Source organism: Anas platyrhynchos, chromosome 4 (genome assembly GCF_047663525.1).
Source record: "Anas platyrhynchos isolate ZD024472 breed Pekin duck chromosome 4, IASCAAS_PekinDuck_T2T, whole genome shotgun sequence".
NCBI lineage: Eukaryota > Metazoa > Chordata > Aves > Anseriformes > Anatidae > Anas > Anas platyrhynchos.
Window position 1 is genome coordinate 53,627,195 of NC_092590.1, and position 12,871 is coordinate 53,640,065.

Sequence of the window (12,871 nt, forward strand, 5' to 3'; positions counted from 1 at the left end):
ACTTGGAAAATAAGTTTGGCCTCTGTCCATGTCTTCCTAAGTCTTCAGGGGAGCCCAAACAGAATTGCAGGGCTTTTTAGTAACGTTGGGTTCCAGTGCCTGAGGAACTCTCTGTTTTCACAGCGTGAGTGAAGCCTTCAGTCCCATTAGGGTTTCAGACTGGGCACTGCTGTTGTCCAAAACTTTCAGAGTCGCTGCTGCCAGCAGAATTCCTTCCCCTGGGATTTTTCTTAACAAAGAAGGTCAGCAGACATAGGACTGTACCCCTTTGCACTATCTATTTGCCTGTTTTACTTATTCATTCATTCATTCATTCATTTATTTATTTATTTTTGGCAGTTAGCATCTTGTGAAAAGCAACAGTACTTAGGAAGAAAGCTTATCGAAAACAGGAAGGGAACTCACTATTGTTGGAGATGGTTGATATGTGATTATAGCATGGAACAGAGAGGTGACACAATAAAAATTACAGATTGATTGGGTCTAAGGACGCTGTTGTTGCATATCCATGTTGATTCAAAAAGTTGATAAAATATCATCCTAACCTTAACTGGTTTGGGGTTTGTAGGAATTTGTGAGGTTTCTGTATTCCTCACTAGGTATAGTAGTTCACATTAATGATGATACGTTATTGTGTACAACTTGTGACTCAGTATGGTTGCTGGAGTGTAGGATTTCATACAAATTCTCTATATTTTTCCAGTAGCATGAAGTGATTGACATAAAGTAGTTAAGTCCAGGCAAATTTGATCTCTGACTATTTTTAGACTAGCTGAAATTGTGGTTGATAAATTCAGGAGGTAAAATCTGAAGCTCAGATTATTCTGCAAGCATGATTCGAGTCAAAGTTTTTAATCTTCATTCTGGATTAACATTTTGACTAAATAAATAATAATTAAAAAATGGTACTCTTTGTTCTGCCCCAAATAGTCATCTGCCAAATCTGTTTAATCTTTGCTAGAACTCTTTTGCAAACTGCAATTCAAGTGAACTGCTGTGACTAAAATATGGCTGCACCCATATTAGCTGTGTGATAAAAATGCTGTTGTATATTACCCACAGTATGTAATGTCAAAAAAAATGCCAATATACAACAGGATTTTTTTTTTTTTGCAAACTAATGAGCATCAAAGAAGGCAAACAAAAATGGGATTAAACAGGTTTTGTTTTCACTGTTCTGTTTTTTTGAGATGCTATTTCTCCAAAATGTTTAAGTTCAGTATTATGATGCTATGCCTTATGGGCTTGCAGCCAGATCAGTGATACAAATTTACTTTGACATTAGCCTGAGAGAAGAAAAGCTGCATTACTTAAAACAAAACAGAATACCCCCCCCCCCCCAAATTAACAGAACAATAGAAAAACAATGCATCTCTTAATTGTCTAAGGATAATTATAAGGTTAATTTATGATCAGAGTGGCTAATTAAAACATCTTTAATTAAATTATTTCATTTCTGAAAATTCTAAAGTGAAGGATAATTTTGGTTGGAATATGGTTCCCAGGATGATAAAATGGAAATGATTTAACTGAAGCAATTAAAATTGATATATATATATATATATTTTCAAAATTAGTAAATAATATTAATCCCAGTCTGATGATTGGCATAGCTATGTAGATATGCCAATAGCTCTGGTTTTAGTACTGCAAACAAATTACTCTTACAGATTTTTCTCAGAATTACTTTCCTTCCAGGCTCACCTACCACTCTGGCTTCTAAAATTTCCCAGATAGCTATATAAGTGCTGATCTGCTTGAGAGGAAAAAATATATAAAAAAAAAATTGAAAGCTTATTTGCTCCTCCAACAGTTATTTTATATAAGACAGAGCATATAGCCACTGAGAACCTTTATATAAGGTCTACTGAGAAGAAAACTCCAACAAGCTTTTGCAAAGTATTGCCTCACAGCAGCCTGTCTAATTATCACTGGGAACTGTCTTTCCTACTTCCCTACAATACAATAGTAGGTGGTAGGACCTAAATCAGTTTTCCTTAATATTACAGTTAACAGGCTTTCTTATAGTTTTATATTTCAACTTCTAATTTCTTACTGTATTTGGAGAGTTTTGTTACTGTGGTTATGTCTTTATTTTCTCTTTATGTTTCTACATAACATTTTTCCTAATCTCTTGCCGATAGTCTTGTTTTTCACACTAGCATCGAGAAACATGAACATTTCTCTAGGTTATACATAGATCATATGAGTTCAATGCAACACAGCCTTTCATATCGTCAATTTGCAATTAAACTTTCAAGACACATTTCTGATTTTTCAAATGTAGTCAGTACAGAATTTTTAATGAAGACTGAATGTCAAACCAGAAATGACCACAAGGAGTATCTTGCTGCAATTGAGGATTTTTCTTCACAGAAGAGGTTGAACACCAGATCACATTTATTTTTCTGTATCTGCTTTTCAGAATTCATAATTCTATTCTGTATTTCAGATTTTTTTTTTCCTATAAAACTTAATGTTTTAGCTGTTTCAAGATCTGATTATTAGGTATGGTTTCATAACTGGGAAGAGAATCTAGAGGGGTTATATTGTCCAGCTGGAATAAGGGGTTACTTGATGATGATTTTCTTTTCCCAAAGACTAAAAAGAGCAATTATTTTACTGTAGATTTTATTTTAGTTCAGTTACAGAAGTGTAGATTAAGACTAAAAGGCAAACAGAAATGGTAAATACAATTAGTTCTCTAGGGCACTGGGAAGCATCTAGGTCGTCTTTTTATCATGGATATATTTCTGAAAAGTCAGTGAATTGGTAGCTGTATTCCCTTTTATTATAGGCCAAGATCATTGCCTTTGCAAGGAAATCCATAGGCAGTTTTTAAGGAGGATACCGCATATGATGGTCTGCACAAATTCTGTCCTTTTATCCTCTTGGAAAGCATTGTTTTCCTGTGCAGTATCCTGTCAAGTGGATAAATATCAGAGTTTCATTTGTCAGAGACTGTGCCCAAGCACTGATATTAGCTCCCAATGTACTTTCTATTTGGATTCCTGTCCCTGGCACCAGGTATCCATTGTGTTTCAGGGTTGCTCTTTCTCCATCTCTGAACAAAAAAGGGTAATGAGAAATGTTTGTATTTTCAGTGACAGTACTGTGAATAATATTGTTTAATCTCTAAGTAACCTCAATTTGTATCTTTCCCGTTCCTCTCTTATCTCTCCTCAGTGCTTATTTTAGACTCAGAGTTCATTCTCCATCAGATCTATGGAAAGAGAGAGAGCCATTCAGAGAATCACCTTTTCATAAATGGATATGAATAAGAAGACATTTTCTTCCCTTAGATGCTATCATTCAAACTGGTTAAACACATTTTTTCCAGAATTTTTTCAAATACTTAATTTAGATTAAATGCTTAGACAAAAATGACTGAAGTTGACAGAAGAAGCAGAAATAAAAGTCTTGAAATAAGTTCTTCTAAGAGGAAAATCATGCTACAGTTCCCTAGAAATATACCACGTTTTTTTTATAGTACTAAAAGTTGAAAATATCTAGCAGATGTTGATATATTTAAAAATGAATGAAAGTTGTTTGAAATGTAGTGATTATTAAGAGAATATTTAAGATTTTAATAGGGCTGTTAAGTATTTTGTTAAAAAATAACCAACGTTGCAGTTCAAATCTCAGCCCTGCTCCATGAGGGTTTTTATTTGTAATACTTTCAAGATTTCTATTCACCAGTGTATAAGACCCGCCTCTCTCAAAAACCTGAAATGAGTGTCTGTTTGTCTGCTGTTTTCTTCTATGTTCTGTGGTTTATATGCATCAGAAGATAAATTTTGGAAAAGGTCAAATGGAATCCATTTATACATCCACGCAGCGAGTTTTACTCGTACACAGCTAATGTATTAATAGTACTTCTATAGAGCCCGAGTGTTTGTGCCTAGAGTGTTGAGGGATTTTGTGAGAGTGAATTGCATCCAGAAATCTTTCAGTCTCAATACTGTTAGGTGAGTGTGGTGGAGGTGATTTAATAAAATGTTCAGTCTGCTTCACAACAATGCAGCTTGCTAATGGACACTTGCAATCTCAAGATGTTTGGAACACTTCCATCTTTACTCCAGATGCAAACACTGCCAAAATCCCAAAACCGTTATCTGAGAGGGTGGGAATAGATTTTGTTTTTGTTTGAGCTTTTCCCATACAAATTTAGCCTTAGGAAAGAAAAAAAAAAAAAAAGATGACTGTCATACAAGGTGAAGAGTTTAACTTATACTCAGTTAAAGCTTCTCTCAGAGATACTAATATTTATATATTTACTGTGCATACTGTTGCGCAAAACTACTATGCATTACAAGAAGAGGAGTGCAGCTCCTTCACCATTTTATTCTTTTGATCAGTGAACTAGCAGAGCCTCAGTGCTTCTTAGTACTATTACAGTACTATTACAGAATTTTATCCTCTCCTTAAAATTATGTGTAAGCTGACATAATACATATTTGAATTGTTATGTTTAATTGTACTGTGTTAGAGTCCAGCTACATGTATAAAAGCACCATTTCAGACATAAATCAATAGGAAGCATTTGTTTGTCTAGAACAGATCACAGAACCCCTTTGTACTTCTGGAAGTATGCTGCTGTGATTTTGTGGAGATAGTGTACTGAGCACTGGACAAGAGTTTGGTACTGTCCAGAGACATAGTGGTCTTTTTGTCATATAGGAGAATATCTTCAGATTGTATTAAATGAATATCAGGTATTAATTTGAGTATTTTTTTTCTATAATGCAGATTTGCATTTCTAAAAGAATGTTAGTTTTGATTGGAAAATAAGCACCACACAGCATTTACCACAAAATATATATGTAGACGGAATAGGAAATCGTTACATAACATTTATGTAGAATCTCTTGGTAAATGTTGACTTTGTATCATACTGACTAGATTCAAAATATTTTATTAGCTTCCTGTTTTCGTTACATGGTAATCATCATAGTGGTATTTGTGATCATAAGTGGAACAGATTTGGTTCAGGAGGGAACATGGATGAGTGAATACAGCACTGGGATTCAAGAGGCATGGATTGTACTTTGCTTTTTGTAATCATTCTGTAAATGGACTGAAACAACTTAAGGTCATCTCAATGCTTTAGTTTCCCTTTGTGTAAAACTGAGATCCCAATACTTCCTTCCCAAATGCATTGATGTCTAGAAGAAGAAAAGTTAAGAGCTATGTGGGATTTTATTACTTTGTGGTGAATGGAAGGAGGTGATATTCATGATTATTCACACCAGACCTCGGGTAAATCCCTCTTTCCATTTTCTAAATCAGATGTTCTGTCAAACAAAGTTTTCTGGCATGATTTGGTTGGAAATATGCCAATAGAGAGAACAGAATTACTTGTAGATAAATTGGGATATATCAGTGTAAACTTTCAAGTCCACGGATCAGGTTTTCTTCTATTTGTTTTGCGTCCTAAGCTGTGTCCAGACATCAGATGTGCTTTTTTTAAAGTGTTGCTGTTTTGATTTAGTGGCATTTCATGTCTGCTTTTTTTTTTTTTTATCTTTCATATCTCCGGTAATTCTTTTTATATGTGACGGACGACGGTGAAGAAGTGGGACCTTTGAAATTCTTTTTTGATGGACACATTACAAAAACTTTATATTCTAATCATTTGTGTGCAAGAGATATTTTTCAAAGGAACTTGTAGAACTTATCACTCATTTCTCTTGAATTTTAGAGGGATTTCAAAGACTTACTCCCTCAGGGTCTTCTTTCCACTTCTGTATACCTCAAACATCAATCTTCTCATGCATAGCATGATTTATTGGCAAAGTCCCTCAGACAGATATTAAAAGAAAGCTTCCAGGGCAGTTGTTTTCCTTGAACTACCTGCTATTTCCAGACAAATGTCATATATTCCCCCTGTTGCTTCAAGCATGTAGTTTTTGCTGCTCTTGGTCATCCATTATTTTATGGTTTTGTGACTTTCCCTGGTCCATAAGTGAACTGTTAGATAACTTGGAATTTGAAAATGGGATTTTAAGTTAGAGGATAGTTAGCAAACAACATATAAATTATAAAATAAAGCAGAACTATTCAATGTAATCTGTTACAGAGAAATGGGCATATTATTTGTCATGAAACAGTGTCTATTTACAGATATGTTTACTAAAATATTATTATAGGTAGTAACAACTGATGTTAAAGAAATCCAAACAAATTAATTTTCAATGTATGGCAGTATTAGTTTTGTTTAATATTTGTTTGAGTAACTATAATTTGAATTTAAAAAATTGCAAAATTGTGTTATGAAATGTAAAGTCTCTTGATATAACTAAAAACTGGGCTTGTGTGTTTTGTCAGGTTAGTTTACAAGTACCTCATTATATCATTCCTAAAGGATTTTCCCAAGCACCTGTCACAGCTCTTAATTACAACTGCTTTCTCCCCTACGCCTGTCATGATCTTTCAGATAACAGAATTTTCTTTCCTTTATTCCACATAAAGATCTTAGCTTCTGTCTCTATCTTGGAAAAGACCCACTCAGCTCCTGGGCATGCAGAAAATAATAGAGTCATAGAATCATAGAATATATCAAGTTGGATGGGAGCCACAAGGATCATCGAGTCCAACTCCTGGGTCCCAAAACGACCACCCCAAAAAATCAGACCATTAGGAAAAGGAGCTAAGAAGGGCTATCACTTCTTGCTGTCTGCTCAGCACACAAGGGAGACAGCAAGAAGTGATGAGGACTGTTAAGTTCTTTCCAATCACTTCTGTCTGGAAATAACTTGAATATTTTATATTGGTAGAATTTTATTAGGACTTTTCCATTCAAAGATAGTATACTCAAATATGGTTTGCTGAAGTTGTATCATTTGCAGAGTAATTGTAATAGTACAAGCTGTTGTAATATAGTCATGTTTTGAAATCATAGGCCCATTTTGCACCTGTCTGACAAAACTGAAGTTGCTCCAAGGTAACATTTGCTGCTGCACAGAATGCAGTTTATTTCCAACAAAGTTTTTATGGTCTTTGATTTCCAATTTATGTGTTGTGCTGACAATAACAAATCACTAATCCATTTACAGTTTCAATTTAAAGTTAGTTAATGAACTTACATTATCAATGTTTAATCAGCTTTTTTTTTTTTTTTTTTTAGAAAAGCAATAAAAAATAGCAGATGGAATAACTAGCACTGTGTGCCACAGGCATCTGGTCTAGGTCATCAGTTTGTTTTGCTTGCATCCTTTTCTACTTCCTTCCCAATATTAGGCATCAAACCAGACAGTTCAGCATACAGTGTGTGTCACCCGTTATTTGTCAGCTTTGCTCCTTATCTAAGTATTTTTGCTAATAAAATCTATACTTCTATAGGTCCTTACTTTGCCTTTTCCAAAAATCTTCTTTAAACCCATCAGCCTGCATATATTTTACAATTTATGGATAGGCTTGTTTTCTTCCTCTCAGCCATTCTCCATGCTATTGAAATGCTGGATTATTCTCCTACAGGTGCATCTGTTACACGAGTAATACTATATCTTTCTGTTTGTTTTTGTTTTTTTTTTTCTTACTTCTTAATGTAAAAAACTAAGTTTATTGAAATTACCTTTGTCACAGATACTATATGTATGAGGTACAGAAATCTAAATACTGGAAGGGTTTGACATACAAACAACATTTAGCAGTTGTGAAGGAGAATGTCATACCAATAGTACTTTGAGTTCCTGTTTATTATTCTCAGTATTATACAATTTCACATGATAGTTGAAACAATCTTGCCAAAGGAATATTGCAACCACGGCTTTTCTGTTTTGGTCCTCAAAAAGCAGATACATTTTTCATTGTGTCAAAAAGCATATCTTTATTCCATTACAGGAGTACACAATAGATGTTTTCTTCCGTCAGAGATGGAAGGATGAGAGATTAAAGTTTAAGGGCCCAATGAACATTCTTAGATTGAACAACTTAATGGCCAGCAAAATCTGGACCCCAGATACATTTTTTCACAATGGGAAGAAGTCAGTGGCTCATAATATGACAATGCCAAACAAGCTTCTGCGAATCCAAGATGATGGAACTCTCTTGTACACCATGAGGTATGTCTTTTCTTCTGTTCTTTACTCATACTATTTCTTGATATGACTTTTCCAGGTAACAATTAAATAAGATTCCAGGAAGACTCCCCTTTGTTCCATTTGTAACCCAGCAGAAAAACACTAGGAAGATGTATGTTTCATTTCCAGTTCTGTTACAAATCTGTTGGTTGACTTTGAGTAGATCGTTTTTCCTACGCGTTCCTCAATTTTTATACCTGTATAGCATATTGAAAGATACCGACAACCTGCATTACGTGCTTCGAGGCTCTCAGATGGGAATTACTATGCAAGAGTTTACAAGCTCCATCTTAGAAGGATTAAACAAGCATAAGATTTCTGCCTGTTACTACACACATTGTATGTAATGGCCATGTGAGCCATTAGACAACTTTATTACTGAGATCAGTGTCAACAAGAATGTTGAGAAGAAGTGAAAGGGGTTAATACAGCCTCAAATTCTTTTTATCAAGAACTGTATGGAAAATATACCCTACTCGCTAATAACTATGTATTTTTATGTAATTACAGTATTTTACTTACAGTTTTCATTTTTGCTTCCTGACATGACTAGAAGCTAAGATGAACATTTAGCTGGTAAAATATATTAAATTTGGTTGGAAAATCATTTATTTAAAAACTGTAAACATCATGTATGCGTAGGCATAAGCAGCATTTTTATAAAAATTGATTCTGAATCAGAAAACTGATTTCTTCTTTGATTGCTCTTTTTCTAATAATGCTATCTATATGGGATTTTTTGAAATATCCAAATTTCCAGAAACTCCTGACTTCATTTATTTCTTGTCCTTTTATTTAACAAATTGAATTGGTTGTGAAATGAGACTTAAAATCCCTGGCCTAAGTAAGATATAAAATGTGAGCTGTAAAAAAAATGTGTACTGTGCAATCTTTTCCATGCAGCCATACTGACATCACTTAAGCCTGATTTACTGTACAGCTCCCAAGCCCTTGTAGTACTGAGTGTGTACATAGGTAGGCTGCTAATCATATTGAATTATGTGGTAGCTGGAGAGGTTCAGAAAAGTGTGCTGGAAATAGAGAACCCTACTTATAGTATTGGGCTCAAGTCAATATTTCTGATTGTTTCCCTATAAACTAAATGAAATTCTCTCCCTCCAAAATGTTTTCTAATTATATACTATAAACAATAAAAAATACCATTTGAAACTGTTTTTCAGCATGAAGAAGAAGAAGAAGAGAAGGCTTCAGGGAGACCTCTTTGCAGCCTTTCAATACTTAATGGGGGCTTATAAAAATGATGGAGAGAGACTTTTTACTTGGACAGATAATGATAGGACAAGGGAAAATGGTTTTAAACTAAAAGAGGGAAGATATAGATTAGATGTTAGGAGGACATTCTTCACTTAAGGAACACATAGGAACAGGTTGCCCAGAGAAGTTGTGGTTGCTGCATCCCTGCAGGTGTTCAAGGCCAGGTTGGATGGGGCTTAGTCTAGTGGGTGGCAGGCAGGGGTGGAGTTAAGATGATCTTTATGATCCTTTCCAACACAAGCCATTCTGTAATTCTATGATCTATGATTCTATGAAACTATTATGGTTTTGGTTTGGTTTGGTTTTGGTTTTAGTTTTTTTTTTGTTTGCTTGTTTTGTTTTGTTTTTTTAGTAAAGTGGGTCAAGTCTATTAGGATTAACTAATTAGTTCATGACTTGTAAGTATGTTGTTTCTGAGGCTGTGAGATTCATGTGTAAACAACCTTCGTTGCATGGATTTTAAGCAACCATTTTTATCTCTCTGTTTAACACGATATTGTGACTTCTTTCCTGTGCCTTCAGCTGTTAACTGACTTTTTTTTCTGTCTTTCCCCCCTTGATTTCAGAAGCTCTTTCTGTTAACATAGAAACATAGAATATTTTTGTGGATGGCAAAATATAGTGGGGTTCACAATGACTGTGAACCACTGGAAGTACAGGAAAATGAGCTGATATGTGAGGATGGATGAAGAGGAATGAAAAAGTCTAGAGAAAGTCTTCACCCAAAGGGGACTTACAGAATAGAAAGGAGAAAAAGAACTTTAATTAATTAATTAATTGTGTTACAAATAGTGGGAAAGAGAAGTATGTCAAAACTCATTCAAACTTTTAAAAATTAGTTTTCATTGTACATGTACGTGTATTATTCCACATATTTTATACTGTGATACTGCTGGGAATTTTTCACCAAATGCACAAAAGTGAATGCATTGATAACATATTTTCATGCTTATAAATAAACAAAAACAGTAATCAAAAGTAACAGAGACAATGAATGGCAACAGTGTTTTGAAAAAAAAAAAAAAAAAACAACAGTTTTTTTTCTACACCTTCCATTCAAACTCTACAAAATATCAGAACTCTATAGAGCACGGTCCTTTGACAAATTAACTGCATTTTATGTGCCTTTGTAATGAGCTTTTGAAAGCCATATAATCACACATGTACCTCAGAATATTATGAGAAGAAAATGACTGTTCTTAACAACCTGCAGTTACATAATTTATATTTTCATTTAAATGGCCGTTCCTCATAGTTTTGAGGTCAGCTGTTTTAGTCTCCTGATGTGATAAGTCAATGCCTTCCAAAGGAATACATAAAAGGGAGGAAGCAAGAGCTGATTTAAATTTTAATTACTTTAATATAACATTTCAGTTTCATCTCCTAAATCAGCATTAACTGTTCATTTCTGTGGAATTGATTTTCTTGTCCTGCTGACTTAAATGCATAGTGCTCTTTTGCCTTTTAGGCTTACAGTCCAAGCTGAATGTCCAATGCACTTGGAGGACTTCCCTATGGATGCTCATTCATGCCCATTGAAATTTGGCAGCTGTGAGTATATAACCAGAAATATAGTCGTTGGTTTCTAACATTGCTCAAGCATCACTTTATTTCAAAAAGTAGTTACAAGAGAGGTTTAAAACAAAAGGTTACATTTTTTTTTTTTTTGAATTGTTACCTCGTATATGATAATCAATTTTCTCAATTCAATGTTTTGCCTTTTCATGTATTTTAAAGCTATCTGGGCACCATTTAACAATAAGTACTATGCATCTGTTTTATCATTATGGTGATCTGCTTTTATTCCAGAATGCAAACCATACTGATGAGTACAGACCTGGGTGCACACAGCCTGTGTATAATGTACATATTGTATTAATGATGAGCACAGTAAAGGCTTTGAAGAAAGTTTGTTTTCATTTTATTGAAACCTTTTTTTCTAATTATTTTTAATGATATTTATCTTTACATTTTTAGTCAGTGAAGGCAACAAATGGCTTTGTGTGATAAAAAATTGTACTTAGCACATCATCATTAGATAAGTGGACTTTGATCTCACTGGTATTATTTTAACAGCAGTATAACTTCATTCACCTATATAGCAGTCTCTTTTTCTTCTTTGTGAATTAGAATTTCATTATATATGTATTTCCTGGATTTCATGCACCAAAGAGTTTTTTGTTTTGTTTTGTTTTGTTTTGTTTTCCTTTGGCTGTAGCCTACATTCTCTGCTATGTTGAACATATATATTTTTTTTTTAAACTAGATAATACCAACAAATTCTGTCTGTTTAATTCTAATACCAATAAATTCTGTCTGTTCTATTAACTATAGCCACCACAGGTTGCAAAACAGGTGATCGGCTGCCAGTAACATAATTCACCCTATGAACACTGTCAGATAACTGTGCACAGTCTTTCCATAACCCAAATGTAACCTCTTTCCCTGGAGGCTGGTGGGGTTGGCGGTAAAAACAGGAGCAAATTAAACCAAGTCTGTGTTTCTGATTATTCTGTCACACTAAAGGGAATTCTTAGCTGTAGAGATAAAATATGGTTAGAATTAGTGATATTTTTTCATGAAACCTTTTTTCCCCTAAATATTATATTATGTTACATAATGAAACATAACTAGATAACACGAGATCTTAGTCCAAACCAGCTACTGTCTAATAATGTTTTATATATATATATATATATATATATATATATATATGTATGCACAGCAAGATACGCTTGATTTATAAGATATGGGGGAGAAAAAGACTTTTATGTAACCTCAAAAAAAAAAAAATAGAAAAAAGAAAACAAACCCACAGACATAATCATGAAACTGATACTCAGGCCAAGCAGAGATTTCATGGCATGACTTGATCTTCATTTCTACATGTATGTTGGAAACTCTTCTGATGAGGTATACTGGACTTCTTGTGACTGTTTTTTCCCCTCCCCTACTCCCCCCCCTTTTTTTTTTTTGGTTAGTAATGTGTTCTTTGTTTTCTGCCAATGGTTTCTGCATTTCTATCAAACAGTAGAATTCAAACTGTAAGCAATGTGATGTTAGAAAAGCTGTCTTTCTTTTCTCAATTAAGTCACCTGTGCTACAGACTGTTTGCACACAAAAAAAAGACTTATTTCCGTTCATTTTGAATAGCTTCTCACTCATTTCTGTTTCTTTATCTAGAACTTATTTAGGCTACTATACATTTTTCAGCTTTTATTCTGGGGTAGAATTTGAGTGATAGTTTTGAAAATAAGCCAGAATCCTGAGGATTTTGGTTTAGCTGAGGCAAGTCTGCCAGTGGCACAGCTCTCCATATTCTGCTAATCTTACTTTGCTAGGAAAATCATCAGCCTGCAAGATTGTCTCAGTTTCTTTGTCATACTCAAGAGCCAAGCTGAATGCACTGGAGAAGCTGTAGTTTAATAAATTGCCTTTCTTCATCCTCATAAAAAGTCTAGCTAACAGTGGAGAGGATAAGGGGTAAATTGGCAATTGGCAGAAGTACTGATTTT

The 12,871-nt window shown here is 34.2% G+C and overlaps 1 protein-coding gene across 4 annotated transcripts in view; it reads left to right on the forward strand.

Annotated features, from left to right (window-relative positions):
* Window positions 1-12,871, forward strand: part of GABRA2 (gamma-aminobutyric acid type A receptor subunit alpha2) — a 61,951-nt gene that overhangs the window by 29,905 nt on the left and 19,175 nt on the right. For all 4 annotated transcript variants that reach the window (XM_027457149.3, XM_027457148.3, XM_021269847.4 and 1 more), the window contains 2 exons: window positions 7,843-8,063; window positions 10,825-10,907. In XM_027457149.3, coding sequence (XP_027312950.1) covers window positions 7,843-8,063; window positions 10,825-10,907 — 304 coding nt within the window. The remainder of the gene's footprint in view (window positions 1-7,842; window positions 8,064-10,824; window positions 10,908-12,871) is intronic.